Raw genomic sequence first — 27,945 nt, 5'->3', positions numbered from 1 at the left:
TCAAGATCATTTTGTCACAAAAAAATCGCACCAAGTGCTCTGTAAAAACAGGGCAGAATTCAGCCCTTTCTCATGCAAGCTTTCCTTTGATTTTCTTTCCACTTTTTCAACTTATATCCACTAGTTTAACACTTAATCAACATAAATAACACCCAAAATCATCATATCAGTCCAACATGTCCATTGTGGGATTTCATAAAATCCACTCAAATGATTTTCAACAAAATAAAGATACCCACATGAAGCCACAAGCTTCCAAGTGAAATCTAACTCACTAGAATCAATTTTCAAAGGTTGGATGATTTACTACCTCTTGGTTGATGAAACTCAGAAATTTTGGCCACTAAGAACTCCAAAAAAACCGTGGAAATGATGCTCTCTTCCTAGTCCAAGTGAGTCTCCAAGTTGTTGTGAGTTTGTGTAGTGAATTTAGAGTAAAAAGGTGCAAGAAAATAAGGTGATATGATGAAGGGTTTGGTTCTTCTTCCTCCTTGGAGTTTTCGGCCAGCAAGGGTAAGGAGAGAGAGTGAAATCTGATGAGGGAAGCTTCTCATGGAACCTTGGTAGTTGTAGTTCCATTTTGGCACAAAAGTCAACTCTCAATAGTACGCGTACGCGCGCGTTTCGTGCTCGATTCCTCTCGGGTTTGTTTCACTTGTGTACTAAACCTCTAATGCACTTTCTTTAACACTACCATTATTTACTCTTAGTAGTCTAACAATAATTTTCTAAAGTCCCTCAATTAATCACGCGCATGAAAATACGAACTTCTGACTTGTGCGTGATAAAGTGAAATTTCTAAGAAATTCTTATAACGATAGTATAACTGACTAACACTTGGGTAATTAATCATGAAAATAACTATTTTGGAGTAAACCAATAAATAAGTGAATAAATTGATAAAATAAATAAATAAAATAAAATAAAATACGAGTCCTCACATCCTCTCCCCCTTAAGAGAATTTCGTTCTCGAAATTATACCTTGATTTGAGAATAGGTTTGGGTATTTTCCTCGAATCGCTTCTTCAACTTCCCAGGTTGCTTCCTCTAGTCCATGGTTCCTCCAGAGAACTTTTACCAATGGAATCCGCTTGTTCCTCAGTTCTTTCACCTTACGATCTAGAAGCTTTACCGGTTTCTCCTCATAGGTCAGCACCTCATCAATTCCAATATTTTCCGGTTGCAAGATATGAGAAAGGTCTGGATGATACTTCTTAAGTATGGACATATGGAAAACATTGTGGATCTGAGATAAACTTGGTGGCAATTCAAACTTATAGGCCACATTTCCTACACCGTTGGATAATCTTGTATGGCCCTATGAATCTCAATTGTAATTTCTTTTCTTTTCCAGACATTAAACTTGCTTTCAAAGGAGTAATCTTAAGAAAAACCTGATCTCCAACCACAAATTCTAAGTCCTTCCTTCGGTTGTCTGCATAACTCTTCTGACGGCTTTGTGCGGTTTGAATCCTCTGGCGCACCAACTTCACCTTGTCATTCGCCTCCTCAATCCAAGGCACTATAGTCGGGTCTAAGATTTTTCGTTTACCTACTTCATCCCAACAAATTGGAGATCTACATTTCTGACCATAAAGTACTTCGTACGGGGCCATTTGAATCGAATAATGAAAACTATTATTATAAGCAAATTCCACCAATGTCAAATACTTACTCCAACTCTCCCCGAAATCTAAAATACATGTTCTCAACATGTCCTCAAGAGTTTGAATCGTTCTTTCAGACTGTCCATCACTCTGGAGATGGTAAGTAGTACTAAAATTCAATCTAGTTCCCAACACTTCTTGCATCTTTTATCAGAATTTCGAAACAAATCTAGGGTCTCTATCGAACACAATACTTACAGGTATCCCATGTAACCTGATAATCTCATTCAAATATAACTTACCTAACTTCTCCAACGGGTACTTCATATTAATCTGTATAAAATGAGTCGATTTGGTCAATCTATCCACTATTACCCAAAGGCATCATGACCTCTTTGTATCCTAGGTAACCCTGATTCAAAATCCATGGTGATATTTTACCATTTCCAGTCGGGTATCTCAAAAGGTTGCAAAAATCTAGACGGTTTCTGATGTTCAGTTTTAACTTGTTGACAAATTAAACAGGTTTGGACAAATTGGGCAATTTCCTTTTTCATGCTCTCCCACCAATACAAACTCTTCAAGTTTTGGTACATTTTATTCTGTCCAGGGTTTACCGTAAATTTCGATCTGTGTGACTCTTCCAAAATTTTCTTCTTAAGTTTTTCATGTAGACACCAAATTTTTAAATTATTGTTTTTTTTAGTGATAATTGTTATTTATTTTTTTTAATCTCGTAGCATTTCAGATCATTATTATTATTGCTTATTATTTTATTGTTATTTTTATTTTTTATGATCTAGTTGTTTATTTTTTAAGGCTTTCTAGTATTAGGATTTATCGGGAAAAAAAAAAGAGAGAAAATTGTTCACAAAAAAATATGTTTATTTTCTTTTGAATAAAATTTTGTAGCATTTTATTTATCTTGTTAAAATTATTTCATTATGTGTTAAAAGAGAAAAAAAAAAGAAAAAAAGGGACATGCTCACAGACCATGAGAAGCATAGGATCCTAGCCCTTTCTTCATATTACAATTTAAGCAGAAAAATGCACGGAAAAATTGCAGAAGTAAAAATGCAGCTTAGCCCATTTCATTTTCCGCCGTTTTTCCATTGTGTTTCCTTTATCCTTGGATTACCTTGACTTCATCCTACCTGGCTCTCATCTGGAATGAAGAGCGATCAGATGACCATAGAAAAGTAGTGAACCAAGATTTATCAAGAACCGTGAAGATCAGGGTTTGGGGGATATATAAAGAGAGAGAGTTCTGGGAGAGTTGGGAGAGGTCGGATGACGGCTAAAAGAAAAGGCTAGGTTTTGAGAGAGAGTTTGGAGAGGTTTTGACGGCTGGTTGAGTGAGGAAACAAGAGAGGGCTAAGAGGAAAGAAAGACTGGGGAGGCAAGAGTCAGTGAGAGAGAACAACGGCGGCTAAGGAAACTTGAAGGAGAGGGAGAGACCGGAACCTAAGGGTAGAGGAGAAAAGGTTTGGACTAGGTAAGGACAGAGGCTTCAAACAAGCTGAAAAAGAAAGGAACAACAGAAGAAAGGTCTCTGCTGAGAACGGAGATTGAGGGAAAAAGATCCCACCTCCGCAACCCTCTATCAGAATCGGCAATTCGTTTTTGGGTGGTCCAGCGGAGTTTATTCATCCGAGGGTGCTCAAGGTGATTCGACTCCTAAGACATCAACAAAGGTAACCGTGAGTTCTCCTCTTGTTCACTTTCTTTCCCTAAGGTTTTGTTTGTTTACTGGGTTGGTTATCGTGATTATGTAGGCTGCATTTTTTTTTCTCCTTATCTTGATCAGGGTTGCATTCTGATAAGTCTAGATTTGGTCCTTTCTTTGTTATTATAGAGTAAAGAGAAACCAAACACGTAAATAATTTGATTATGGCTGTATTTCCTTTAGTTTTTCATGATGGCTGTCTCTGCTTCTTTTTCCTTTCCTTTCGCCTGTTTCTTTTGTCCAAAGATTTGTTTCTTTATCCGTCAGTTGAAGAACTAAGATGATGCGTAGCAATCTTGTTAGCATGACTATGCAGATTTGGGTTCAGAGTGTGTTTGCTTAAAGTTTAAGAGCACAAAAACTGCAGCAACAAGCATGGAGCTCTCGGCTCGTGGCAGCAGTACGTGCGGATGGTTTCAGTTTTGTTTTTCTTTTGGTTTGCTGAAATTGTGGCTCGGTTGACATGTTTCCTTTGCTTGTTGTTTGGTTGGAATGTCATGAATAATATTTGCTATTAAAGCTGCACTTAGAAAAGCCATAGTTTTGAAAGCTAGGAGAAATATGAATCACGCATTAAATGTTCAGTTTTTGTTTGGGTTTTTGATGTCGAAGTTTCATGTTCATAAGTATAGCCTGTTCTTGTTTCTTTATGATGATTTCAGTGTTTGTTTGAAGAATGGAATGTTCTGTGTTGAATGTTTAATTGGCCAATGCAAGTAGATGATAAAGGCTCCTTAGCTGCATTTTTTTTCCTTTCTTATTTCCTTGGCCGAAGTCTCTCTGTGGGAATCATTAAAGTTGAATGATCATGCATCGATTTAAGATTTGGAGATTTATGTGATGTTTGGTTGAAAAGGGTCTTGATCAAACTTTGTGTATTTGAATCTGAAATCCGAGTTTGGAAACGCAGCAGGCCTGCACTTTCGGTTGCTGAAGCTTTAGTTTGATTGAAATTTGTGGTTTAGTTGATATGTCAAATGCACGTTCACACTAAGTTTCCTACTCTTGTATCTTTGCTGCATTTTCTAGACGATTGCACTTAGGAATCTGAGGAAGAAAGTAAATGTCTTATGAGCATGAGTTGATGTTTCTTTTGCTGCCGCAGCATATGCTTCCCTCTTAGTCAGTTATTTGATCTTTAACGTTTTCGTTGTTATTATTGGGCTTGGGGTAATCAAAATGTCTAGTTGCTAAGGGGTGTTGGGAATTGGTTTTAACTGATTCTTTTGGTTGCTTGAACTGAGTTATGAAATTTGCAAGAGTTTCATTAACTGCCGAGAGTTTTTGTGTCATAGCAGAAACTTGTTTCCTTCGTATTTGCATGAAAACTTTGCATGAAATTCTTCCAACTATTTGCATTGTTAAGTGGTGTTTAGCCATGTTTTAATTGGAGCAATTTCAAAGTTGTTGTATGAATCTGTTCTGCTAAGATTGCGGAGGTTTGCGTATGAAAAATTCCAACAGAAATGGTAGAAGCAAAAAAGGAAAATAGCTTTGGTTCGCCAGCCATTTTAGTTTGCATGCATGAAAGGCTTTCCAAAATTGCACTTTAACTTCACATGTTCCCATCCAATGCTACAAAAGCCCAATTAGGTTCTAATTTCTGGCAATTAGGTCCTAGATTAATTGCAATTTGAACCATTACTTGACCTTTTCATCACTTATGGGCCTTTGAAGTTTCCCAAAATATTTTAATTGGACTTGAATGATCGGTTAATATTTTCTATTGGGTCTTGAGTAGTTTTTATTTTAGAAATTTGAGTGATAATTTACCTTCTTCGCAATTATGCATTATTTGATTACATTCAAGTTGCAATTGAGAAGGATTTGGTGATTTGTTGGTTTAACTTATTTTTGTGCTTTGTTTATATTTTACTACTAAAGTGATGCCTTGACCCCTTTTTATTATTTTGGAGGGTAAATAAGTAATTTCACTCCATTAGACTCCAACTCCAGGGAGGTACACCCTATCTCTTATTTTTACTCTATTTGACCCTACGTGCCCTATGTGATTTTACGTGTTTAATTGCATGCCTCTTGAATGTTATTTATTTATTTATTTATTCGCTTTATTTGTTTCAAATTTAGTTATTTATTTTAATTTAATTTGTAATTGTTTGGGGAAGGTAATTAAATGCCACAATTGTAATAGTTAGGTATTTATTTTAATTATTTATTTTATTCCCCCTTTTAGATTGTAGTAGGGCTCCCTAATGTAATAGATAGGGCTCATTTGCTTGTTTGCTTCGTTTTGTTTGCGTGTTTGCCTGCCTATGTGTTTAATTGTTTTCCCTAGATTTTTGCATCTAGATGAGCATGCTTATGTGCTACGTGCTATGTGAAACTATGTGATTTTGCATGTCTATTTTGCTTTTAGTATTATATCTGATTATGTGAATGGAATGCACGTTACCGTGGCTAGTCCAATGCTAGTCATGGTCTTCCCATAGAGCTCTTACAAGTCCAATGCTTGTGAGAGAATATTAGTGAAGGGCTAGTCCAATGCTAGACCCAATATGGCCGTCCCCCTTTCGTTAGTACATACTCGCATGCCTCCACTACATTTCATTCATTTTTCTTTTTTAGTATTTCTCATTTCTTGCATGCTCCCCTAACCTTTCCCTTACACATTTAGGGCTGCATTCTCATTTTAGACTAGCTCATTTGCTTGCATAGATTAGGGAGTCACCCCTTGGATATGGGATATGGACGAGTTTGGCTTTTCTAACCTTAGCACACTCGTATTCCCTCTATTAAAGGGAACATTGAAGTCATGAGTATAAGTTCCCCGTACCCGTCTTGCTTGCATTCCCCTTGGGCTCATACATTCTAAGGCATTTTATCACCTCACCCTACTATCACTTTGCACTCTCATCCCACTATCACTCCACACACTCTTACTTTATATATTCTCACTTTGCATACCATCACTTTATCCACTCTATCATTGTGCACACTATCACTCTACTTTCATTTGAGCATTTGCACTTTGCACACTCATTTACATCCTTGCACTTTACACACCTTACACATCCATTTGCACACCTACACTTTACACACCTACTCGCACGGCTGCACTATGTACACTTGCACTTAGCACTCGTTTTTGTTTACACTCAAAGGCATTTTACACATTCTCATTTTTCTCATTACTACTCAAGCATTTGTAGACACCAAAATTTTAGTGTAATTTGCATTTACTATTTTGTATTAATTTTTATTTGTCATGTTAAGTTTTATTCACTTTTTAGTTTTTAGTTTTTTAGTTTTTATTTTATTATTTTTATTTGTAAGTTTTTAGTATAGAATTTCTCGAAAAAGAAAAAGGAAAAGCATTCAAAAAATATGATTTAGTTGTTTTTTTTTAAATTCAATGTTTTCTTGAAAAAAAGAGAAAAATGATGAAAATGAAAAATGATTTAAATTGTTGTTAAATGATTTACTTAAATTGTTGTTTTGTTACTTATTTTTATTATTATCAATTTTGTTGAATTATTTAAAAAAAAAAGAGGTGAAATAGAGCCGCATGCAGCGGCGTGGAAACCACACCATCGGATGGCCTGGGGTTGGAAAGAAATCTCCTATTCCATCCTCACCCTTGAGGTGAGGGTTTGTCTGGTATAAATACAAGGAGAACAGCAGCCGCAAGAGGGGGAGAGAGGTGACGGCTGAGATATTAGAGAGAGAAAAAACGCAGAAAAACTTGCAAGAAGGATTCCAGGGAACAACGGCTGAGAGGTTTTGGAGGGCAAAAAGAAAGAAACAGAAAGCTGAGGTTTTTTGACGGCTAAAACTAGAGAGAGCAGGGAGAGTTTGAGGGGTGGAGGAAAGAAAGCAAAAAGGGGACGGCTGAAAATCTAAAAAGCAAGAGAGGAGCAACTAAGTTGACGGCTAAGGGAGATAACAGTGAGGATAGCCGAGAAAAATCAGAAGGAAAGGAGACGTTGATAGAGGAAAGATAGGAGAGGAACGGCGAGAAGGTTTTAGAGAAGTTGCGACGGCTAGAATCTGGGAGGAGAGGAGAGAAAGACTGGGAAAAGCCAGAAAGAACGAGAAAAGTAGGAGATTGAGAGAGATTATCGGCTGATAGAAAGTGAGCGAGAAAGGGTGAGTGGAAACGGGGGAGTAACTTTTCCTGCTAAGGAAACTGAAGGAGGAGAGCCCGGAAGCAGGAAAGATAGGATCTTTGGGTTAAACAAAGGCCCTCTTGTCGATCATTTCAGCCCTTGTTCGGCCCTTGAAAGGGATAAAGGTACTATTTTTTTACCTATTCTTAGCTGTTTAACTTATGAAGTACCGAAGCTCCCTTTCCTTTATACTTGTTTCTGTGCTAATCTGGTTAGGAGGAAAGGGTAGGGGTTCTGATGAGTTGAACTAGGTTTTTGTTGAGGTAGAAACTTAGATCATCTATGGGGTTGTTTTTAGATCATCTTGATTACGATTCACGGTTACAGAAAGATCACAGTTTTGATGGTTTGTTCACTGCTGTTATGTATGTTGCTTGTCGATGTTGGTTTCTTAGCACTGACAAGTATAAAGTGTGTATATCTTGTTGGCTTGGATTTGATCTGTATCGTGTGAATCCTGAGTAATAAAATCCAGAGGCAAGAAATGAAGACACAATTTGTGAAAGGAAATTTCCTGATTGACATGTTTCTGTGTTTTAACCTTTTTTACGTGTGTAAATTCAAGGTTTTTATGTTGAAAATTGAAAGCTATGTTTTTGCTGCAACAAGCTTGCAGTTTTCAGTGTGTTGCCGCTGTTTTTTTTAGTTTGCTGAAGTAGAGGTTTCTGATGTCGACAAGACTTTCTTTTGTCACCTCTGTTATGCATGATTTGCTGCAGAAGCTTAGTACATCAGATTTGGTACCTTAGTCGATGTTTGTTTCTGATGCTAGATGAATGAAACATTTGTTTTGTGGAATCAGTAGACAGGCTTACACGTTTCTTTTGAGTTCATGTTCATGGTCGTCTTCCTGCGCATATAGAAGCTGAAACATTGCAGAAATGAACCCATGAATGAGTTCAAACCTGCTAGTTGTCATAGTTTTTCTTTGTTTGCATGTTACTGTCGCGTAAGATTGCTAAATGTTTAAGCATCAGAAAAGCTGCAGAAAAATAGCCAAAGTTTGCATATTTCCTTCGGATTTTCTGGGGGTTTAAATCAGGGGTTTTATGTTGAAAAATGCAGAATGTTGAAATGATTCTCTGTGTGTTATCCTGCTTTTACGTTTTTCCAGAAGTTCGGTTGGCTAGATTTGCATGCTCTTGCTCTCTAGATTCTTGTGTTCAGAGATGAAAGAAAGTTTGTCTGTCTTGCTGTTTAATCTGAACGTTTGGTTAGCGGAGATGTTAGTTGCGTTAGGAGGGATGGAAATTGCATGTTTGAAAAGCTCAAACCTGTTATAAATAAAAGAAACCAGCAGAAATAAGGAAAGCTTCGTATGCATGCATTTCTTTCCAAGTTTTTTTTTTTTTTTTACTTGTTTGAATGCCAAAGTCATGTGTTATGTGGTTTAATTTAAAGCTTGGGGTGTGGGTATGAGAAAGTCTGATCAAAGTTGTGAAGATCATCGATGGTATGTTGGGAGAATGCCGCAGAACCTTGCCGAAAGCTTCTTGTGCTGTTAAGTTTTTGTTGCAGAAAGTTTGCCTCGTAGATTTGCATGAACTTGCATGATAAGCTTCTAAAAAATGTTTTTGACCCCCCAAGTCTCCCTTTGTTGCATTGTGGCCCAATTATGCTTTAATTTCTTGCGATTAAGTCCTAAGTTGATTACAATTTAACCGTTATCTGGCCTTTTCTTTATTTTTGGGACCTTTGAATTTCTTAAATGTTTCAATTGGACTTGATTGATTGATTAAGGGTTGCTATTGGATCCTTAGTCAGTTTTGCTATTTTAGAAATTTGATCAATGACTCACTTTTGCTTAGAATTCATGCATTATTTGATCATTTCTAAGTTGCAAAGTGAGGAAGGATTCGATGTTTGATGGATTCCGATTGTCTTATTTACATTTTATCATTAAATTGGTGCATTAATCCTTTGCTTTGGATGGTTTTAACCCAAGTTATCCCGTTCTTTGGTGACTTTAGCCCAATTTAAGTCTTGCCCACTTTATTAGCACCACAAAAGGGGGAGGTATAATTTCTTTTATCTTTTTTTTTGTCTCTCCTATGTGATCCAACGTGCTAAGTGAATTGCATGTCTACGTTGCTTTCCTTGCCTTTCCTTGATTCCCTTCGTTTTTTTCATTTACTCTTGCTTTTTTTTAAGTTATTCTTTTATGGGGTATGTGTACACCTCTTGGCTTGTAATAGATAGGGCTTGGCAAGCATTCTTGTCCATTCTTCCCCTTCCTCTTTTGTTTTAGTTAGCAAATGTAATAGGTTCATTAGCTTGGTTATTCGCTTTTGTTGCTATGTGTTAATTTGCTTTATTAGGTTCTGTTATTCTTGGTTTTGATGATCACAAAAGTTCGTTTATACAGACCAAGAAAGTGAACACTTTGATCAGGTCTGATGGAACAAGGAAAGCATATGTCTGATTGACTCCAGTCTACGATGCTTTGGATGTGGCAAACAAGATTGAAATAATATAAATGAATTTAGTAATTGTTTTGTTCCTATCAAAGATACTGTCTTTTAAGTGTGTCTTGTGTGTCATTCTTGGCACTTTGAAATGTTTATCTAACCTTCTTCGAAAACAAGTGTTTTTGTCTATCCAAAAATCAGGTTCGAATATGTCATCAAAAGCAAAACAACCAAAATGTGAAGCAAAAACAGGACAATCAGGTCGGACGGCCGAAAGCAATCTGTCGGACGTCCGAAAGGATGAAGAACATCAGGAAGGAAGCTCTGTCGGACGCTCATATGGGAGCATCGGACGTCCGGAAGGATCGGACGCATACCTCGGATGCATATCAACCAGATCGGACGTCCGAAAAATTCCAAGATAACTTGCTAGCTCTCGGCCCAAGGTCGGACGCTGTGCTGTCGGACGACAAAAAAACTCATCGGACGTCCGAACCCCAACATGGCTATCCTCGGACGATTGGTTCGGACGATGATTCGATCGTCGGACGTCCAACAGCCCCAACGGCTAGTTGACTCTTCAGCTGCCTTCTATCCGTTGGAAGCATTGATGAAGCCCATTTCTGTTTCCCTTTAAAATCAAACTGGTCTGAACGAAGTAGGAACTTTTGCACACTTTGTTTACAAGATCTAAAGAGATATTTTAGCTAGAAAATAGTCTCCAAAGCTAGATTTGTTTTAAAGTGGTGTGAATTTCTGGTGAGCATTTCTTTTGTGGTTGAAAGGATCTTTAGTGTAGCTTTGTTGAGGGTTTTCTGAGTGATTGTAAAACTTCTTAGCTTGACTAAGTGCGGCTTAGGGCAAGGAGGAAGTGCTCCCTCCATTGTACATCTAGTTGATCTTCTTTCATCAAGGAGAAGTTGCTCTTCCTAGTGTTTGGTCTTCAAGTTTGAGGACAGCTTGGTAGACACTTGGTTTGATTCCCTATCTTACTTTTCTGTTTAATAAAATCTTCATTGCTTATCTATACTTGCTTCTCTGATCAATATTGCTATTGTCTTCTAATCTACTTGGTTGATCATTACTAAAAAGGAAGGTAAATTTTCATTAAAGAAAAAATGCATAAACTTGGTTAAGATTTTAATCAACCCAATTCACCCCCCCTCTTGGTTGTCTTTGGGTCTTACAATTGGTATCAGAGCTTGGTCTCCTTGAGATTAAGCTCTAACGGCTTGGAGTAAAGATGACAACCAGTCATGCTATGTTTGTTGAGGGGCAATCTGTTATTAGGCCTCCCATGTTCAGTGGCTCCAACTATGTTTGCTGGAAAGAACGAATGATTATCTTTCTGCAATCTATTGATATTGAATTATGGTTTATTGTGAGTGAAGGACCGCATGAAGCTAACTTTCTTGATGCAGATACAGGGTTGCTTCGGCCAAAAACGAGAGCTGAAATGAATGCTCAAGATAGGACTAACCTCACATTGAATGCCAAGGCCATGAATGTTCTGTATAGTGCCCTAGATTCTAATGAAACAATTAGAGTAAAAGGCTGCAAATCGGCCAAAGAAATGTGGGATAAACTAAGAGAAATCCATGAGGGTGGTGACAATGTGAAAGAACAGAAAAATGCTATCTTGGTCACGAAATATGAATCATTTAAAATTGAACCTCTTGAGGATATTGACAAAATGTATTGCAGGTTCACTGACTTGATCAAAGATCTCGAGGCGTTGGGCAAAGAGTACACCTTGGGAGAGAAGAACAGAAAAATTCTCAATGCTTTGGGCAAAGAATGGGAAAATAAAGTGACTGCAATAGAGGAGGCTAAGGATTTAAGTTCTGTGCCTATTGAATCTATCATTAACTCACTAACCTCTTATGAGTTGAAACTGAAATCTAAAGTGCAGGAGGAAGAGGATGCTAGAGCAAAGAGAAACATTGCTCTAAAGACTACTCAAGGTGAAGATGATACTGCTCACCTGGATGATGAAGACTCGGATGGTGACGATAATGATCTTGCTCTCATCACCAGAGGCTTCAAAAGAATCTTGAATAAAATAAAGTTTAGAAGGGGAGGATCTAGCAATCAATTCCAGAATCAGCCATCTATCGCAAAGTATAAAGGTAAACAAGATTTCAACAAGAAACAGTTGGACAAATGCTTCGAATGTGGACAGATTGGACATTATGCAAACGAATGCCCTATGAAGAAGATGAAAGATGGAAAAGCTGATCGAAAGCCAAGATTCAACAATTTTCAGATTATTTGGAATGAATGCAACTCCGAAGGGGAAGTTGAAGAAGAAGAAGAATCTGCTCAAATGGCCTTCATGGCTATTGGAAATAATGAGGTAACTTCCACACACTCTCAATCTGAAAGTGATGATGATGAAGATGATGATCTTGAATCCTTTGTTGAAAAACTGCATAATGCCTTGAAGGAATCTTATGATAAAAACAAGCAGTTAAAACAGAAAATGGCTTTTCTCATTCAAGAAAATGCAAGTCTTTTTCAACAAAATAAACAACTAAAGACCGACAATGAAAGTCTAGTAAGAGCCGGATGTAATGTTCAAGATGAGCTTGATAGAAAGACAAATATTTGTGAAATGCTGAAGGAAAGACAGGGTGATTTGAAAAAAAGAATGGACAACTTGGATGAGACTTTGAAAGCAAGAAAGCAGGAGTTTAGCAAAAGGAACATGTTATTTACCCATCCTACTACTTTTCAAAGAACATTTGCACACAACAAAATTGCACATGGTTTCACAACATATAGAAGAGGTGGATTGAGATATATCAAACCAGTACATGTTAAGGACTCTTCCATTATGTGTGGTTTTTGTTGTCAAAGAGGGCATTTGAATGGAAATTGCTATGTGAAAAGAAATCTGAACAAAGGGATGAAATGCATGTGGTTAGTTAGATACAATGCTAACTATTATGGACCCAAAAATTAAAAAGGGTACCAAACACCTTTTCTTTTCAGGAAAAATGCTCAAACAAGTCCAAATGGTTCATTGATAGCGGTTGCTCAAGGCACATGACCGGTGATCCTTCCTTGTTCATAAAGCTGAAATCAAAATCAAGTGGAAAGGTAACATTTGGTGATGATGTGAAAGCTAAGACAATTGGAATAGGTGATGTTGGTAAGGATGGTGAAACTTTTGTTCATAATGTGCTCTTAGTTGATAACTTAGGTTATAACTTGCTTAGTGTTAGTCAATTGTGTGATAAGAACTTGTATGTGTTGTTTAAAAAGCATGAATGCATTGTACTTGATTCCAAATATAATGTTGTGTTCAAAGGGAAGAGATTTAATGACATATATATTGTGATTCTTGATAAAGTTGATTCTTCTAACTTAAAATGTCTTAAAGCTTCAAATGAAGATCCTTGGTTATGGCATAGAAGACTCTGTCATTTTAACATGGATTTACTAAAGGAAATTTCGAAAAAGGAGTTGGTTAGAGGCTTGCCAAAAATCAGTTTTGATAAGGACAAAATATGTGATGCATGTCAATTTGGGAAGCAAACAAAAATTTCTTTTAAACCAAAAATGTGTGTATCTACTTCAAAACCTCTGGAACTCTTGCATCTTGATTTATTTGGTCCCACTCAAATCGCTAGCTTGGGAGGTAAGAAATATTGTTTTGTAATTGTTGATGATTATTCTAGATACACTTGGGTGATATTTCTTGCTCATAAAGATGATGCCTTCAAAAATTTTACTTCAATGTTTGCTAAAGTGCAAAATCTGCTTGGGTTAAAAATTGTTAGGATTAGAAGTGATAATGGGACGGAATTCATGTATTGTGGTTTTCCAGAATTTTGTGATCATAATGGTATAACACATGAGTTTTTTATTGCAAGGACTCCACAGCAAAATGGTGTTGTAGAAAGGAAAAACAGGACTCTCCAAGAGGCTGCTAGAACTATGTTGAATGAATGTAGGTTGCCTAAATATCTGTGGGCTGAAGCGGTAAACACTGCATGTTATGTGATGAATAGAATACTCTTGAGACCTATTTTAAAGAAAACTCCTTATGAGCTGATTTTTGATAAGAAACCTACGGTTGGTTATTTCAAAGTATTTGGTTGTAAATGCTTTATTTTGAATCTAAAGGAACATCTTGGTAAGTTTGATAAAAAATCTGATGAAGGAATATTTTTGGGGTATTGTGAGAATAAAAGAGGATATAGAGTTTTTAATAGAAGGACTCTTGTGATTGAAGAAGCTATACATATAACATTTGATGAAGCCAATGATGATAATTCCAAAAGTTTGTGTGAGGATGATGATGTAGGTGTTCGAGAAGGAATGGAAAAGCTATCAATTGGAAATGAAGGAAGTTCTAAACCAGCAGCAACTGAAATGGAAAATGAAGTTCATAATGATCAAGAAGAGGAAGATGAAAACAAAAATGATGATCCACTCAAAGATCTTCCCAAGGCTTGGAAATTCAGCCAAAATCATCCAAAAGAGCTTATAATTGGTGATCCATCCGAGAAGGTAAACACTCGTTCCTCATCTAGAAAATTGATTGATAATTTTACTTTAGTTTCTCTTTTTAAACCCAAAAATATCAATGATGCTTTAAAGGATGAAAACTGGATTTTGGCTATGCAAGAGGAACTTAATCAATTTGAGAGAAATGAAGTTTGGACTCTTGTTGATAGACCTCAAAATCAACCTATCATTGGCACAAAGTGGATTTTTAGAAATAAGTTGGATGATAAAGGTGTTGTTGTAAGAAATAAAGCCAGATTAGTTGCTAAAGGATATGCACAAGAAGAAGGAATAGATTTTGATGAAACATTTGCTCCCGTAGCAAGATTAGAATCTATTAGAATGCTTCTTGCTTTTGCTTGCTTCAAAGGTTTCAAATTGTTTCAAATGGATGTTAAAAGTGCCTTTTTAAATGGTTTTATTGATCAAGAAGTGTATGTGGATCAACCCCCCGGTTTTGAAAATACAAAATTTCCAAGTCATGTGTTTAAACTTTCTAAAGCTTTATATGGTTTAAAACAGGCTCCAAGAGCTTGGTATGAAAGATTAAGTGGGTTCTTGATTGAAAAAGGTTTCAAAAGAGGTGTTGTGGACACCACACTTTTTACTAAGCAAGTGTTGAATGACCTTCTCATTGTGCAAATATATGTAGATGATATTATTTTTGGTGCTACTAATGAGTATCTATGCAAGGATTTTTCCACTACTATGCAAAATGAATTTGAAATGAGTATGATGGGAGAATTAAATTTCTTCCTTGGACTTCAAATACATCAAGCTCTTGAGGGAATTTTTATAAATCAAGCAAAATATACCAAGGAATTGCTGAAAAGGTTTGGCATGGAGGACTCAAAACAAGTTGGAACTCCAATGTGCACTTCTACAAAGCTTGACAAAGATGAAGAAGGTAATCATGTGGATGAAAAGCATTATAGAGGTATGATCGGAAGCCTACTCTATTTAACCGCAAGTAGACCTGATATTATGTTTGCTGTTTGCTTGTGTGCTAGATTTCAATCTTGTCCAAAAGAATCACATTTGAATGCTGTAAAAAGAATTTTTAGGTATTTGAAAGGTACATTAGACTATGGTCTTTGGTATGCTAGATCTAATGAGTTTGCACTATATGGTTATTCAGATGCTGATTTTGGAGGTTGTCGTGTGGATAGAAAGAGTACTAGTGGAACTTGTCATTTTCTTGGAAATTGTTTAGTCTCTTGGTTTAGCAAGAAACAATGTGCAATCTCTTTGTCTACAACCGAAGCGGAATATATTGCCGCTAGTGCATGTTGTGCTCAACTCTTATGGATGAAGCACACTTTGAATGATTTTGGATTGTTGTATGACTGCATGCCTGTATTCTGTGATAATACTAGTGCTATAAATTTGACCAAAAATCCTATTCATCATTCTAGGACAAAGCACATAGATATAAAGCATCACTTTATTCGTGATCTTGTTCAAAAAGGTGAAATATGTGTAAATTATGTTTGCTCTAAAGATCAATTTGCTGATATTTTCACAAAAGCTTTGCCATTAGATCAGTTCATTCATCTAAGATCAAAATTAGGAATAATCGAAAAATCATCTTAATTTTTTTTGGGTCTTCGGACGTCCGAAAGAAGATGAACGGACGTCCGATGATGTTCTTCAGCCATTTTCCAGATTGCGTCTGTTCGGACGCAACTGTCGGACGCACAACTTCGTTCGACCGTCCGACAGTGCAACGGCTCATTTTTTAAAACAACTTTCTTCCGCATTTGCTTCAGACTCTTCCCATCCTATTTCCTCTCGGACGAAAACTCTCTCTTCCCTGACTCTCAAATTCGTACCATTTTGTGGCTACCATTCCCAAATTGACTCAACCAAAACATTTCCCCATCGTTTGCGTTTCATTTCTCCTGATCATTTCACCAAACTGAATAACATTTCGTAAATCCCCAAATTTTCCTCACAACCCTACTCTTGCATAACCGTTCTGTCAAATCTCGTTCAAGGTGTTTTTGTCCCAAAATTTCTGTGCGATTCACTTCCCTACTGCTGTGTGCATCATTTGCATCCTCCATTCCACACATTTAGAAAAATGGTGAATCTAAGGGGAGGAAAAGTTACTGCCGGACGCAAGTATCCACTCAGGGATGAGGATGAGGATCTTCCTACTGTCAAACGGACATCCAAGCGCTTCAAAAGGGGAGCTATCAAGGGTCAGATGTCACGACCTACTCCACAACCCACTTCTCAACCAGAATCTGGACAGGGGACCTCTTCTCAACCGCCTCCTAAATCAGTCCCTCTCCCTCCATTCTTTGATGATGCTGCGAAAGACAGATACGCCTGGATATCCCAGAAGGGTGTCATCCCTCAAAGAACTGTAAACCCCTCTGAATTTCGCTCCATAGGTTTAGAATCCATTCTGAATCTATTTGCTTTCCAGAAATGGTCACATCTCATTTCCATGCCCAATGTCTACTATCCTGATATGCTGCATCAATTTTTTGCCAACCTTAGGAAAGGAACTGACCAAACTGAGATCATGTCTAGGGTAAATGGGGTAGACCTCATCTTTGATTCTGATACTGTGAATTCCATTTTAAAAACTACAATTGAACGTTTATGCAAAGATAAGGTTGCTAATTTCTTTTCCTATGAAGAGCTCCCTACTGCTGCAAATCATTTTGATGGGACAAAAATGTTAACTTATTTCAAAAGAAGTTTTTCCTCACCTGCTGATGCTAAGTTGAATGATCTGGCCCCTGTGAATTTAATTGCCTTTTCTATCATTTCAAACCTGCTTGTGCCCACTGATGGCCACAGAACTGATGCAAACAAAATGAAGTTGTATCTCTTTTATTGTTTTCGAGAAAAAATCCGGATTGATTTTGGTTTTGTCATGTGCAAGTTTTTACTTCGCTATGCTACTGACTCTCGAAGAAAACTATCCTATGGAAAGTTTCTTCAAAAGATTTTTGAATTTTACAAAGTTCCAATTTTAGGTGTTTGTCCCAAAGAAGCATCTTCTTATGCTTTTACCAGAGCATATTTTGAAAGGAAAAATCTTATTTTTAAAGATAATCTGTGGGCATATAAGGGGGCATCATCTAGTGAACAGAGGTCTAAGACTGTACATGATCCTTCACCCATTTCACTCACTCCCATTCACCCTAGAAAGTCTGCCACTAAAGCATCTTCCTCTTCCAGTAATGAAGTAATTGAGCTTCTTCAAGAACTCAAACAGCATGTTCTTCTTCTAGAACATGGTCTCATGCTCACCATGTCTTCTGAGCAACAAACTGCCTTTCTTGACAAAAAGAATCTTCTTTTTCCTCCACCTGTAGTTGAGGAAGTTTCCCATGACAAAGAGTCACACCCCACTGATCCAAGTTCATCAATTCCGGATCCTGGTTCTTCAACCCCTGTGACTCCTCATGGCACCTCTACATTAGATAAAGGCAAGGCACCAGTTGAAGAGGCTGCTGAAGATGATGAAGAGACTGAAGAGGAGGATCTTGACCAATATCAGCTCTCTCGGAGGACACCTGGATCCACTTAGTTCATCATTTAGGACATTTGCATGTTGTTTGTCTCGTTTATGTGTTTGTGGTATTCAACAATGAATATGTAATGTAATGGATATTTTAAGTTTCTTTTGGTATGTTTTTGATGAATGTTTAAGTTCTGTTTTGATGGATGTTTAAGTACTGTCTTGATGGATGTTTGTTTGTCTATTCTAATTGTGTGAATATAATGAATTTTTTTTGGTTTTCATTGATGAATGTATTTGTGGATGTGTTGATGTGTTGATGTAATTGGTTGCCCTTTGTGATGACAAAAAGGGGGAGAATGGAAATGATATACTAATTGATTGATATGTTGGATTTGATGAGGATTTGATGATGTTGGATATGTTGAATTGATTGATGGTTTAATTAAATTTGGATTTTGCTGATGGATTTAATTGGTGATATGTTGGTTGTGAGTTGCTTAATTGTCATGTTTTTGGATAATTGTCTAAACTCGGTTGGGCAGTCTAGTGAGGGGGAGGTTTTCAAAATTTTTATGATTCACTAAGGCAGGGGGAGTTCTTGACTATTTTGAAAGGGGGAGTTTTCATTGCAATCATCAAATTTCATTTCAAACTTTTGTTTTGTCATCATCAAAAAGGGGGAGAATGTTATTCTTGATTTTGATGATCACAAAAGTTCGTTTATACAGACCAAGAAAGTGAACACTTTGATCAGGCCTGATGGAACAAGGAAAGCATATGTCTGATTGACTCCAGTCTACGATGCTTTGGATGTGGCAAACAAGATTGAAATAATATAAATGAATTTAGTAATTGTTTTGTTCCGATCAAAGATACTGTCTTTTAAGTGTGTCTTGTGTGTCATTTTTGGCACTTTGAAATGTTTATCTAACCTTCTTCGAAAACAAGTGTTTTTGTCTATCCAAGAATCAGGTTCGAATATGTCATCAAAAGCAAAACAACCAAAATGTGAAGCAAAAACAGGACAATCAGGTCGGACGGCCGAAAGGAATCTGTCGGACGTCCGAAAGGATGAAGAACATCAGGAAGGAAGCTCTGTCGGACGCTCATATGGGAGTATCGGACGTCCGGAAGGATCGGACGCACACCTCGGACGCATATCAACCAGATCGGATGTCCGAAAAATTCCAAGATAACTTGCTAGCTCTCGGCCCAAGGTCAGACGCTGTGCTGTCGGACGACAAAAAAACTCATCGGACGTCCGAACCCCAACATGGCTATCATCGGACGATTGGTTCGGACGATGATTCGATCGTCGGACGTCCGACAGCCCCAACGGCTAGTTGACTCTTCAGCTGCCTTCTATCCGTTGGAAGCATTGATGAAGCCCATTTCTGGTTCCCTTTAAAATCAAACTGGTCTGAACGAAGTAGGGACTTTTGCACACTTTGTTTACAAGATCTAAAGAGATATTTTAGCTAGAAAATAGTCTCCAAAGCTAGATTTGTTTTAAAGTGGTGTGAATTTCTGGTGAGCATTTCTTTTGTGGTTGAAAGGATCTTTAGCGTAGCTTTGTTGAGGGTTTTCTGAGTGATTGTAAAACTTCTTAGCTTGACTAAGTGCGGCTTAGGGCAAGGAGGAAGTGCTCCCTCCATTGTACATCTAGTTGATCTTCTTTCATCAAGGAGAAGTTGCTCTTCCTAGTGTTTGGTCTTCAAGTTTGAGGACAGCTTGGTAGACACTTGGTTTGATTCCCTATCTTACTTTTCTGTTTAATAAAATCTTCATTGCTTATCTATACTTGCTTCTCTGATCAATATTGCTATTGTCTTCTAATCTACTTGGTTGATTATTACTAAAAAGGAAGGTAAATTTTCATTAAAGAAAAAGTGCATAAACTTGGTTAAGATTTTAATCAACCCAATTCACCCCCCCTCTTGGTTGTCTTTGGGTCTTACAGGTTCTTGCATCTAGTCGAGCATGCTAAGTGTTATGTGTTATGTGTTTATAGATGATTGGCCTGTCTACTCGCTTTCCATAGCTATGGATGAATGTGATGGATGAATGTACGTCACCACACTAGTCCAACGCTAGTTGTGGCCCGTTGTTCGTTTCCACTAGTCCAACGCTAGTAGGAATTCATAGAAAGAGCTAGTCCAACGCTAGACTCAATAGGCCGTTCCTTCTCGATAGAACGTACTTGCATGTTTTACTACATTCCATGCATTTTTCTTAATTTTCTATCATTTGGCATGCTCCTCCAACCTTTTCCCCTCATTTTAGGTTTTGCATCCTCATGCTAGGTATAGGGTACTTTTGCTTGAGGGTCCCCTTTCGATAAGGGAAACGAGCGAGTTTGGCTACAAAATAGCCTTAGCACGCTAGTTCTTCCTTCTAATCCAAGGGAAAATCAAAGTCGTAAAGTTAGGAATCCTTCCCGTGCCCGACTTGATGCATTCCTTTAGGGTCATACACTTTCATTTTTATCATATCACCTCCTCACTCTTTTAACCACATTTTCTCAAATTCACACTTTCTCACCACCTTTTTCCTATCCCTCACTTGTTTTTCTACCTCACAAATTGCACCCAATTGCATTTATATGTATCTACTATCATATTTTCATCCATTTGCACACAAGCACCTTTATTTTCCCAATTTGCACACATGCACTTGTCTTACATACGCACACATGCACGTTTTCTTACATTTTCACACTTGCACTCATATTTGAGTCTTCATTTGCATCGTTCGCGACCTCTATGAGAACTTTCCTTATTGGCCACCACAACTCATGTGGTTGGGACCAAAAAGCCTCGTAAGAGACATTTTAGATTTAGGATTGCATTTCTTTTTCATATCCATTAGTCATATCCATCATGCAACGCATATTTTGGGTAGAAGAATTAGGAAAAGTGGGGCTAAATCACGCAACTAGCTTTGGCTAGGATAAGGGAGTGCCTTAGGCTTTGCCTTTGCCTTCTCCCTTATCAAATGTGACCCCCGATCCCTTTCTTTGATTGCGTAAACCTAAAAGTTCTTTAAAAGGGTTTGCTTACTTTTTCTTTCAAAAAACAAAACAAAAATCATTTTTGGGTGACTTGGTACACCCTAACTCCATACCAAGTGGCGACTCCATTTTTCATCCAAAACCCTTTTTGAACTTTATTTGGCCAAACCGTCGCATTTCACAATCCCACGGCCTTTATTTTCACTTTTCGCACACGTTCACATACATATTTCACACACTACTTTCACCCATTTCAAAATTGGGGCGCGACAGCTTGGCGACTTCACTGGGGACTTCCTAAGTGGGTCCAAGCATTTGATTTAGCTATTCTTTTCCTTTTTCTACCCTTTTTATGCATAGCATTTGGATATTAGGATTGCATTTTCCATTTTAGGATTTTTTTTGCCTCGAGCGCGTATCAAACTATTCCCTCACTCACGCATGTATGATTGATTGTTTGGATGTATGTTGTACTTGTTTTATCTCGCGCTTTGCATTGCATTTGGGTGGGGGACATCACCTTAGAGCCTCGCGTTGGTTTTTGATCCCTCCCCTCCAAAACGAGCAGTAGCATACGAGCATACGTTTTTCTTCTTTCATCCCTCTTTTTTTTTCTTTTAGTGGCTTGTCACGCCACTCCACCCTATTAGGATTTTAGGCGACCCACTTGGACGTGTGATCACGACACGATGTGTGTGTAGCATGATCCAATGGGTCACTCAATCTTCCGCTTTAAGCTGTGGGTTGTTAGCCTTTAGCTTTTAGTCGAAGATTGAGGATTTTTTGATAGATTCACTCAAATACGTAGCCGTGACACGATATGTGCGTAGCGGTGTTTGGGGAATCGCTCGAGCCACCGACACAGAACCTTGGGATTGATGACCCTTGGTTTCCAAGTCTGAAGGCTCGGGGACCTATGACCTATCGAGTCTAGATGCATTAGTGAGCCATACCTCATGCATCCATATTAGAATTGCCTAGGGTAGAGTCTACCTTACCCTATTAGGAACACCATTCACGAGGAGAGGGATCCCACCCCTTTTCTTATATATCTTTGTTACTTTTTATATTATCTAAATTGTCCAACGTGTTATGTGGTTATGTGTTGAACTGACTTTCCTTGTCTCTTGTCTTTTGCATTCTCAAACGTTAGGAAATAAGAGGTCTGGCACGATCCTTTTTTAGGACCTACCCTTATAGAGAGAAGCTATTGCACGTTTAGAAATTTCGGTATATTTTGTTCATAAATTCATAATGCCATACCATTTTAGGCCTACCCTGGCAAATAAAGGGTTCCTTAGGTCACGTTTTATTTCAAATTGCATATTTTATTGTTTTAATAAAGTGGCATCATGCATAAACCCTAGAAAGGGAACGCCACGTAGGGAGTCCCGTTTTTAGGAATAAAACCAACCCTTTTTGTGTCCCATGGGTATTTAACCCTTTAAGGGACTGCATGTTTAAGTTATCGCATAACTGGAGGAATGAGACTCGTAGGTAAGGTAATTGACGAACTACTTTCTCCATTTTAGATGGCTTGCCCTCGCCGCATCTACCAATTGTTAATACCGTCAACTGAGGTTCAACAATGGCCCATCTTCATGTTACCTAGTGAATTGCATCAAGTAGCCCAATTTTTAGGACCAATTGGAGACTTTAAGGAGATCAAATCCAACAATTATTTGGTAGAGGCTTTAGTTCATCTTTGGGACCCCGAGTGTACTGCTTTTAGAATAGGCAATAGGCAAATGACTATAACACTCGAAGAAGTAGCTGGTCTCCTTGGTTTACCCACACGTGGAACTGCCTTGGTATTTCCATTTGCTTCCGACAAGGCCGAATTTTGTCAAATTATAGGATTGAAAGAGTTCGTGCTATGAGGGTCAGATCAGGGCGTCGCCGTGAATATTCTGTTTGAACGTTTTCTATCACGCGACGGATTCGAGAGGCATTTGACGGATTTTGTGTTCACTTCCAAAGCCATATGGGAGCGCAAAAGGCCACTAGTATATGGGGTAGTTATGGCTGGGACCTATTTCTTTCCGCGAAAAGATCAAAAGATAGCCTTTAAATCAGCAAAAATTGTGAATGACCTTTTCTTGGGAATTCAGGGTAAGCAATGTTCTATAGTCCCGACCATTCTCGCAGATATTTTCTTAGCTTGTACTGGTTGTCGAAAGGGAGAAAAGTTCTTCCATGGGGCGAACTTGGTTTTATACATATGGGCTACGGGACATTTTAAGAGACAAGCATCCGTTGCCAATAGTTTGTCGGTGGTTGGATATAATTGGATAGTCACACATCCCAAAAGAGTCAACAAAGGAGATCTGCCAAAGAACACATCCGAATATGTGGATTACTTGGAAAAGTTACAAGATTCCAACATTAGGTGGGTATTAGATTGGACAGACTGTTTTGAACCGATACTTCGCACTAAGACATCCGAACGTGTTCTCTTGCTGGGTACTCAAGGAATCGTCTCATATACCCCGAAAAGGTTTCTCAGACAACTAGGGCGCATTCAAGGACCACCGTCTATTTCCGAGTTTAGTGAAGTCACCGTTTTCTTTGATAAAGGAGTATGTCCAAAAGAGATCCCTATGAAGAGCCAAATCACTGAAGATTGGAGAACAATATCTGACGATAAAAGTATTAATTATCTTCCGGAGCTCAAACAGAAGGGTGTAATAATTTCACAATATGATGATTGGTTAAAAGACTCCACCACGCAAAGGTTGCAACATGAGCCGTACGAGGAAATTGAGAAGTTGAGAGCCATCGTTAAAGCCAAGGACATGGAGGTGTTACAGTTGAAGAAATCCGTCGAAACGCACAAAGAAAAGGCAGAAGAAAACAAGAGGTTATATGAGAAGGAGCGAGAAAGGCGCCAAGAGATGAAGCGGAAATGTGGGGAATTATATGATCAAGCCGAACGTGTCAAGATGCCATATGCTAGAGAAAGTAAAGACTCTGTACTAGATAGGCTTAGGAATTTTGGTGATTTTGTACGAGATTGCCTTCGTGATATGATGTAAACAGATGTATCTGGCTTCTGTAATGAAATGAATCTCTCCCCTTTTCACAAAGTGTTTGTCAAATAACAAGTTTGATTAACGGGTCTCATTTCGAAAGTGTTGCATCATACTAGGCCTACCCTTGGCACAAAAAGGGCCCCCCAAATAGGACATGCATCCGAATTGTTTGAATAATTACTAACTCATGTCTTTTTCTTTTTCTCTTTTGAATAAATTGCAGAAATCTAGTAATGATTGATTTATCTAAAGAAGTCTTTTGCATTCTCAGGTAAAATTTCAAAATAGCTTTTCGGAAAAGCCCCATTATTACGCGATCCCGAAGTAAGGCCCAAAGGAATCGTGTAAACATGAGTACTCAGCCAGAATCGTCCGATAAGGCCGTTGCAACTACCCAGCCGGAAGCCGCAAGTCCTGGGGTTCAGTTGACTGAATTACTCACCAAATTTGGGGAAATGGCATCCGAAATGGCCGCTCAAAAGAAGTTAATCGACGAGCTCATTAGTAGCGGAGTGCAACCTGAGCCTGTGCCCGCCACACAACCACAATCCGAACCATTTATTATTCCTCCCATTCAAACCACGTTACCATTTGTTATTCCTCCAATTCAAACCACGTTTGAGGGAATTGTCAACCTACAATATGCTTATACTCAAAATCCTTCGTTCTATCCTCCTTATGGGCAAGGATTTCTGCCTCAAGACGATCCAAACATGCATCTAAATCCACCAGTTTTTTATCAGACTACCGCAGAGCCTGTTGTGCCGGAACACACTTTTCAAAACAAGCCAGAAATGGGAGAGTCGTCTACCCAGGTTGATATGAAGCTACTTAAACGCTTGGATCGTTTCGATGAATTCATCCGGAAAAGTCAAGGTTTAAGCAAACAAGGGGTGTTAGATTACGATGATCTGTGCCTGTTTCCAAACGTACAACTGCCGGTGGGGTTCAAGACCCCTAAGTTCAACAAATAAGATGGAACAGGCAACCCTAAAACACACCTGCGTTTGTTTGCCAACAAGTTGGGCAAGCCGGTGGATGATGAGAACTTGCCATTGAGGTTATTTCCGAAGAGTCTAGAAGGGGACGCTCTCAATTGGTACTCAAATTTAAAGCCAGAGGAGGTGAAGACCTGGCTCGATCTGTCCAACGCTTTCATCAGACAATACGAGTATAATTGCGAGCTAGCACCAACCCAGACTACTTTGGAAGGAACGAAGAGGCGACCATCTTAAGATCATAAGACATATGCCAAAAGATGGAGAAAGATAGCTGCGAAAGTGGAGCCATCGATGACTGAGGATGAAATTATTCGCACATTCATAAAGGCGCACGATCCTCCATACTTCGAAAAGATTTTCCGTATGACCGGATGTTCGTTTGCCGCAATTGTAAATAAACTTGAGGAGTTTGATGACTTTGTGAGAACCGGGAAAATTGTTAACGCCTCTGCCCTGAAGTCACAAGTGGAAGCTTTGCAAGGGCAAGGAAATAGTGGGAAAAAGCCGCAGTTCAAAAAGAAAGAGGGGGATGCAACTTTTATTTGGAACCAAAACTCTTCACCCAGACCCCGATACCAACACAATCCAACCTACCAACCACATTACCCTTACTATTCAAATCCGTACCATGTATATACTACCAATATCCACCACCCTCGACCTCGCCCAAGCTATCCTAACCCACCTGTACCTCCTTTTCAAATTTCTCAACCAAATCCACCCCAAAACCGACATCGCCCTCCATATAACCCAAGATTTCCTCCTCCAAATAGACCTGTTTATAACCATCCTCAACCTCCTGAACTTTACAACCAAGCCCGCAGCAGAACTTTCACTAACCTAGGCAGGCCTCTGGATCAATTGTATGAACAATTAAAGGCTGCCGGGAAAATTGGTACGGTACCCCCTCCGACCTACCCATATGGCATATTTGCTGGGTATAACCCACAAGCCGTCTGTGCTTATCATTCAGGGGTCCCCAGACATGCAACCATTGATTGCAAGGCTCTCAAGCATAGAATTCAAGATATGATTGAAGCCGGGGAGATTGTAATCCGAAAAAGGGAGGCACAAGGGCCGAATGTAAATAGCAACCCCTTGCCGGAACACGCTAATACCATTGGGGTCATTCTGGACGACGCGGAGTGCGTGGAACAAGTCAAAAAATTGGCAAGGGAAGCTGAAGTGTTTGGGGTCATAGACCAACCATTTGTCATAGAGTTGCCATTCGAAGAGGATAAAAAGCCTTTTATCTTGGATCTCACGCCAGCTGAGAGTGAGGCTTTGGAGCCAGTAGTCATCGAGTTCCCGAAACAGGAACCTGTTTTAAATCTGCAACAAGTGCCATGGAACTACGATGAACCTGTCATACAGATTGGGGAAAAGTCAATTGCGAAGAAAGAAGTGTCAGTGGTCACCAGATCAGGGAAGACTGCAAGTCCATTTGAAGCTACCATTCCGATTCAAGCAAGTAACTCCGAGCCGCCCGTTAAACCAACAATCACCGAGAAAGAAGCCTTGGATTTTCTTAAAAGGCTCCAGAGAAGTGAATATAATGTAGTCGATAAGCTAAGCAAGTCGCCTGCCCAGATATCCATGTTGGATTTACTTTTTTCTTCAGATATGCATAGGGATGCGTTGATCGAAGTATTGACTAAAGCTCAAATTCCTAGGGACATTTCGGTTGATAATTTCTCGCACGTGGTTGGGAATGTGTTATTCACAAAACAAATCACTTTCTCTGACGATGAATTGCCGGCGGAAGGCATTGCTCATAACGAGGCTCTGTACATAGTTGTGAGGTGCAATGGAAAAATGCTGCCGAATGTGTTAATTGACAATGGATCTGCGCTTAATATCTGTCCTTGGAGTACCTTGGAAAAGCTAGGGTTGCAAGATATCAAGCTGAGGCCTTTAGGGACCATAGTTCGAGGTTTTGATGGAGCACAAAGAGAGCCAATAGGAGAAGTGGATTTAGTAGTCGAGATGGGGCCCGCCCAGTTTCAAATAACCTGCCAAGTCATGCACTTTCCTAGTGTTTACAATGTTCTGCTTGGAAGGTCGTGGATTCATAAGTCTGGGGCTGTGCCTTCTTCATTACATCAATTGCTGAAATTCGTAGTAAATGACAAGCTGATAACTATCTTTGCCGAGGAGGATTGCCTTGTAATTACTGATTCCGAGTCCAAAGAAGAGGGTAGCCGAAACGCTACGGTGACCCCTTATAGCACAGCCGATATCGTCACCGTCAGTTGGATAACAAACGAGGAGCGAATTCTATCAAAGGCCAGTGTCATGATGGCTAAAGAAATGATCCGTGGAGGATATGAGTTTGACAAAGGGCTGGGACGAGATCTACAAGGAATTTTGAAGCCAGTGGAGATTGTGGAGAAAAAAGATTCATTTGGTTTGGGTTTCCGACCGACTGCTAAGGACATCAGAGAGATGAAGGAACGCAAGAGAGCGGAGAAAGAAGGAAGGCAAAGGGCTCTTGACATTCCACCACTGCATTATACTTTACCACTACCAACCGAGGTGATCACATCAGAGATTAACCCAGTCGATGAAATCGAAGCTAGTTTGGCCCAATTGTTCATTGGGGCAACATTTGAAGACAGTTTCTCAAATGAGGCCGAGTTTCCCGACATCCCAGAAGGATCAATTTCCAATTGGACAGCCGAGTTTCTGCCGATTCAGAAGGAGTTTCGGTAAACCTAAAGGGGTTTGTCATTTATGCTAATTCATGAAAATACTTTTGCATCTGTAAATAGCTAATGAAAGCATCTTTACTTTTGACTAAATTTTGCACATGTAAATATTGTTTCTGCTTGCTTTCTTTAGTATTTGCTTTCAATCAAAGGTTTTATGAAAATGCACAAGTTGTTCTTGTCATATTGTTTTGTTTATTCGCTTGTTTATATTCATATTGCTTGTTTATTTGTCTGTTGTATGTTTGTTTGCTTATTATCCCACATTCGTTAATTCTTTCAGATGGCCAAAAATAAAACTATTTGACCCTTTGGATATCACTATT

General features: G+C 38.7%; 2 protein-coding genes across 2 annotated transcripts; one reads left to right on the top strand and one right to left on the bottom strand.

The window, feature by feature from the left end:
- Positions 1-953: 953 nt before the first annotated feature.
- LOC140037916 (uncharacterized) lies at positions 954-1,617 on the bottom strand. Its single transcript, XM_072083088.1, has 2 exons — positions 1,396-1,617; positions 954-1,247 (listed from the first exon to the last, which is right to left on the bottom strand). The coding sequence occupies exons 1-2, from the start codon at positions 1,615-1,617 to the stop codon at positions 954-956; spliced, it is 516 nt and encodes a 171-aa protein (XP_071939189.1).
- Positions 1,618-25,202: 23,585 nt separating this feature from the next.
- LOC113735823 (uncharacterized) lies at positions 25,203-27,623 on the top strand. The gene is made up of 2 exons (XM_027262806.2): positions 25,203-25,442; positions 25,791-27,623. The coding sequence occupies exons 1-2, from the start codon at positions 25,203-25,205 to the stop codon at positions 27,621-27,623; spliced, it is 2,073 nt and encodes a 690-aa protein (XP_027118607.1).
- The last annotated feature ends 322 nt before the right edge of the window (positions 27,624-27,945 follow it).

The sequence above is a fragment of the Coffea arabica genome, chromosome 3c, assembly GCF_036785885.1.
Source record: "Coffea arabica cultivar ET-39 chromosome 3c, Coffea Arabica ET-39 HiFi, whole genome shotgun sequence".
In the NCBI taxonomy this organism is placed as follows: domain Eukaryota; kingdom Viridiplantae; phylum Streptophyta; class Magnoliopsida; order Gentianales; family Rubiaceae; genus Coffea; species Coffea arabica.
The sequence above is the reverse complement of the archived record's forward strand: the minus strand, read 5'-3'. Positions and strand labels throughout refer to the sequence as shown.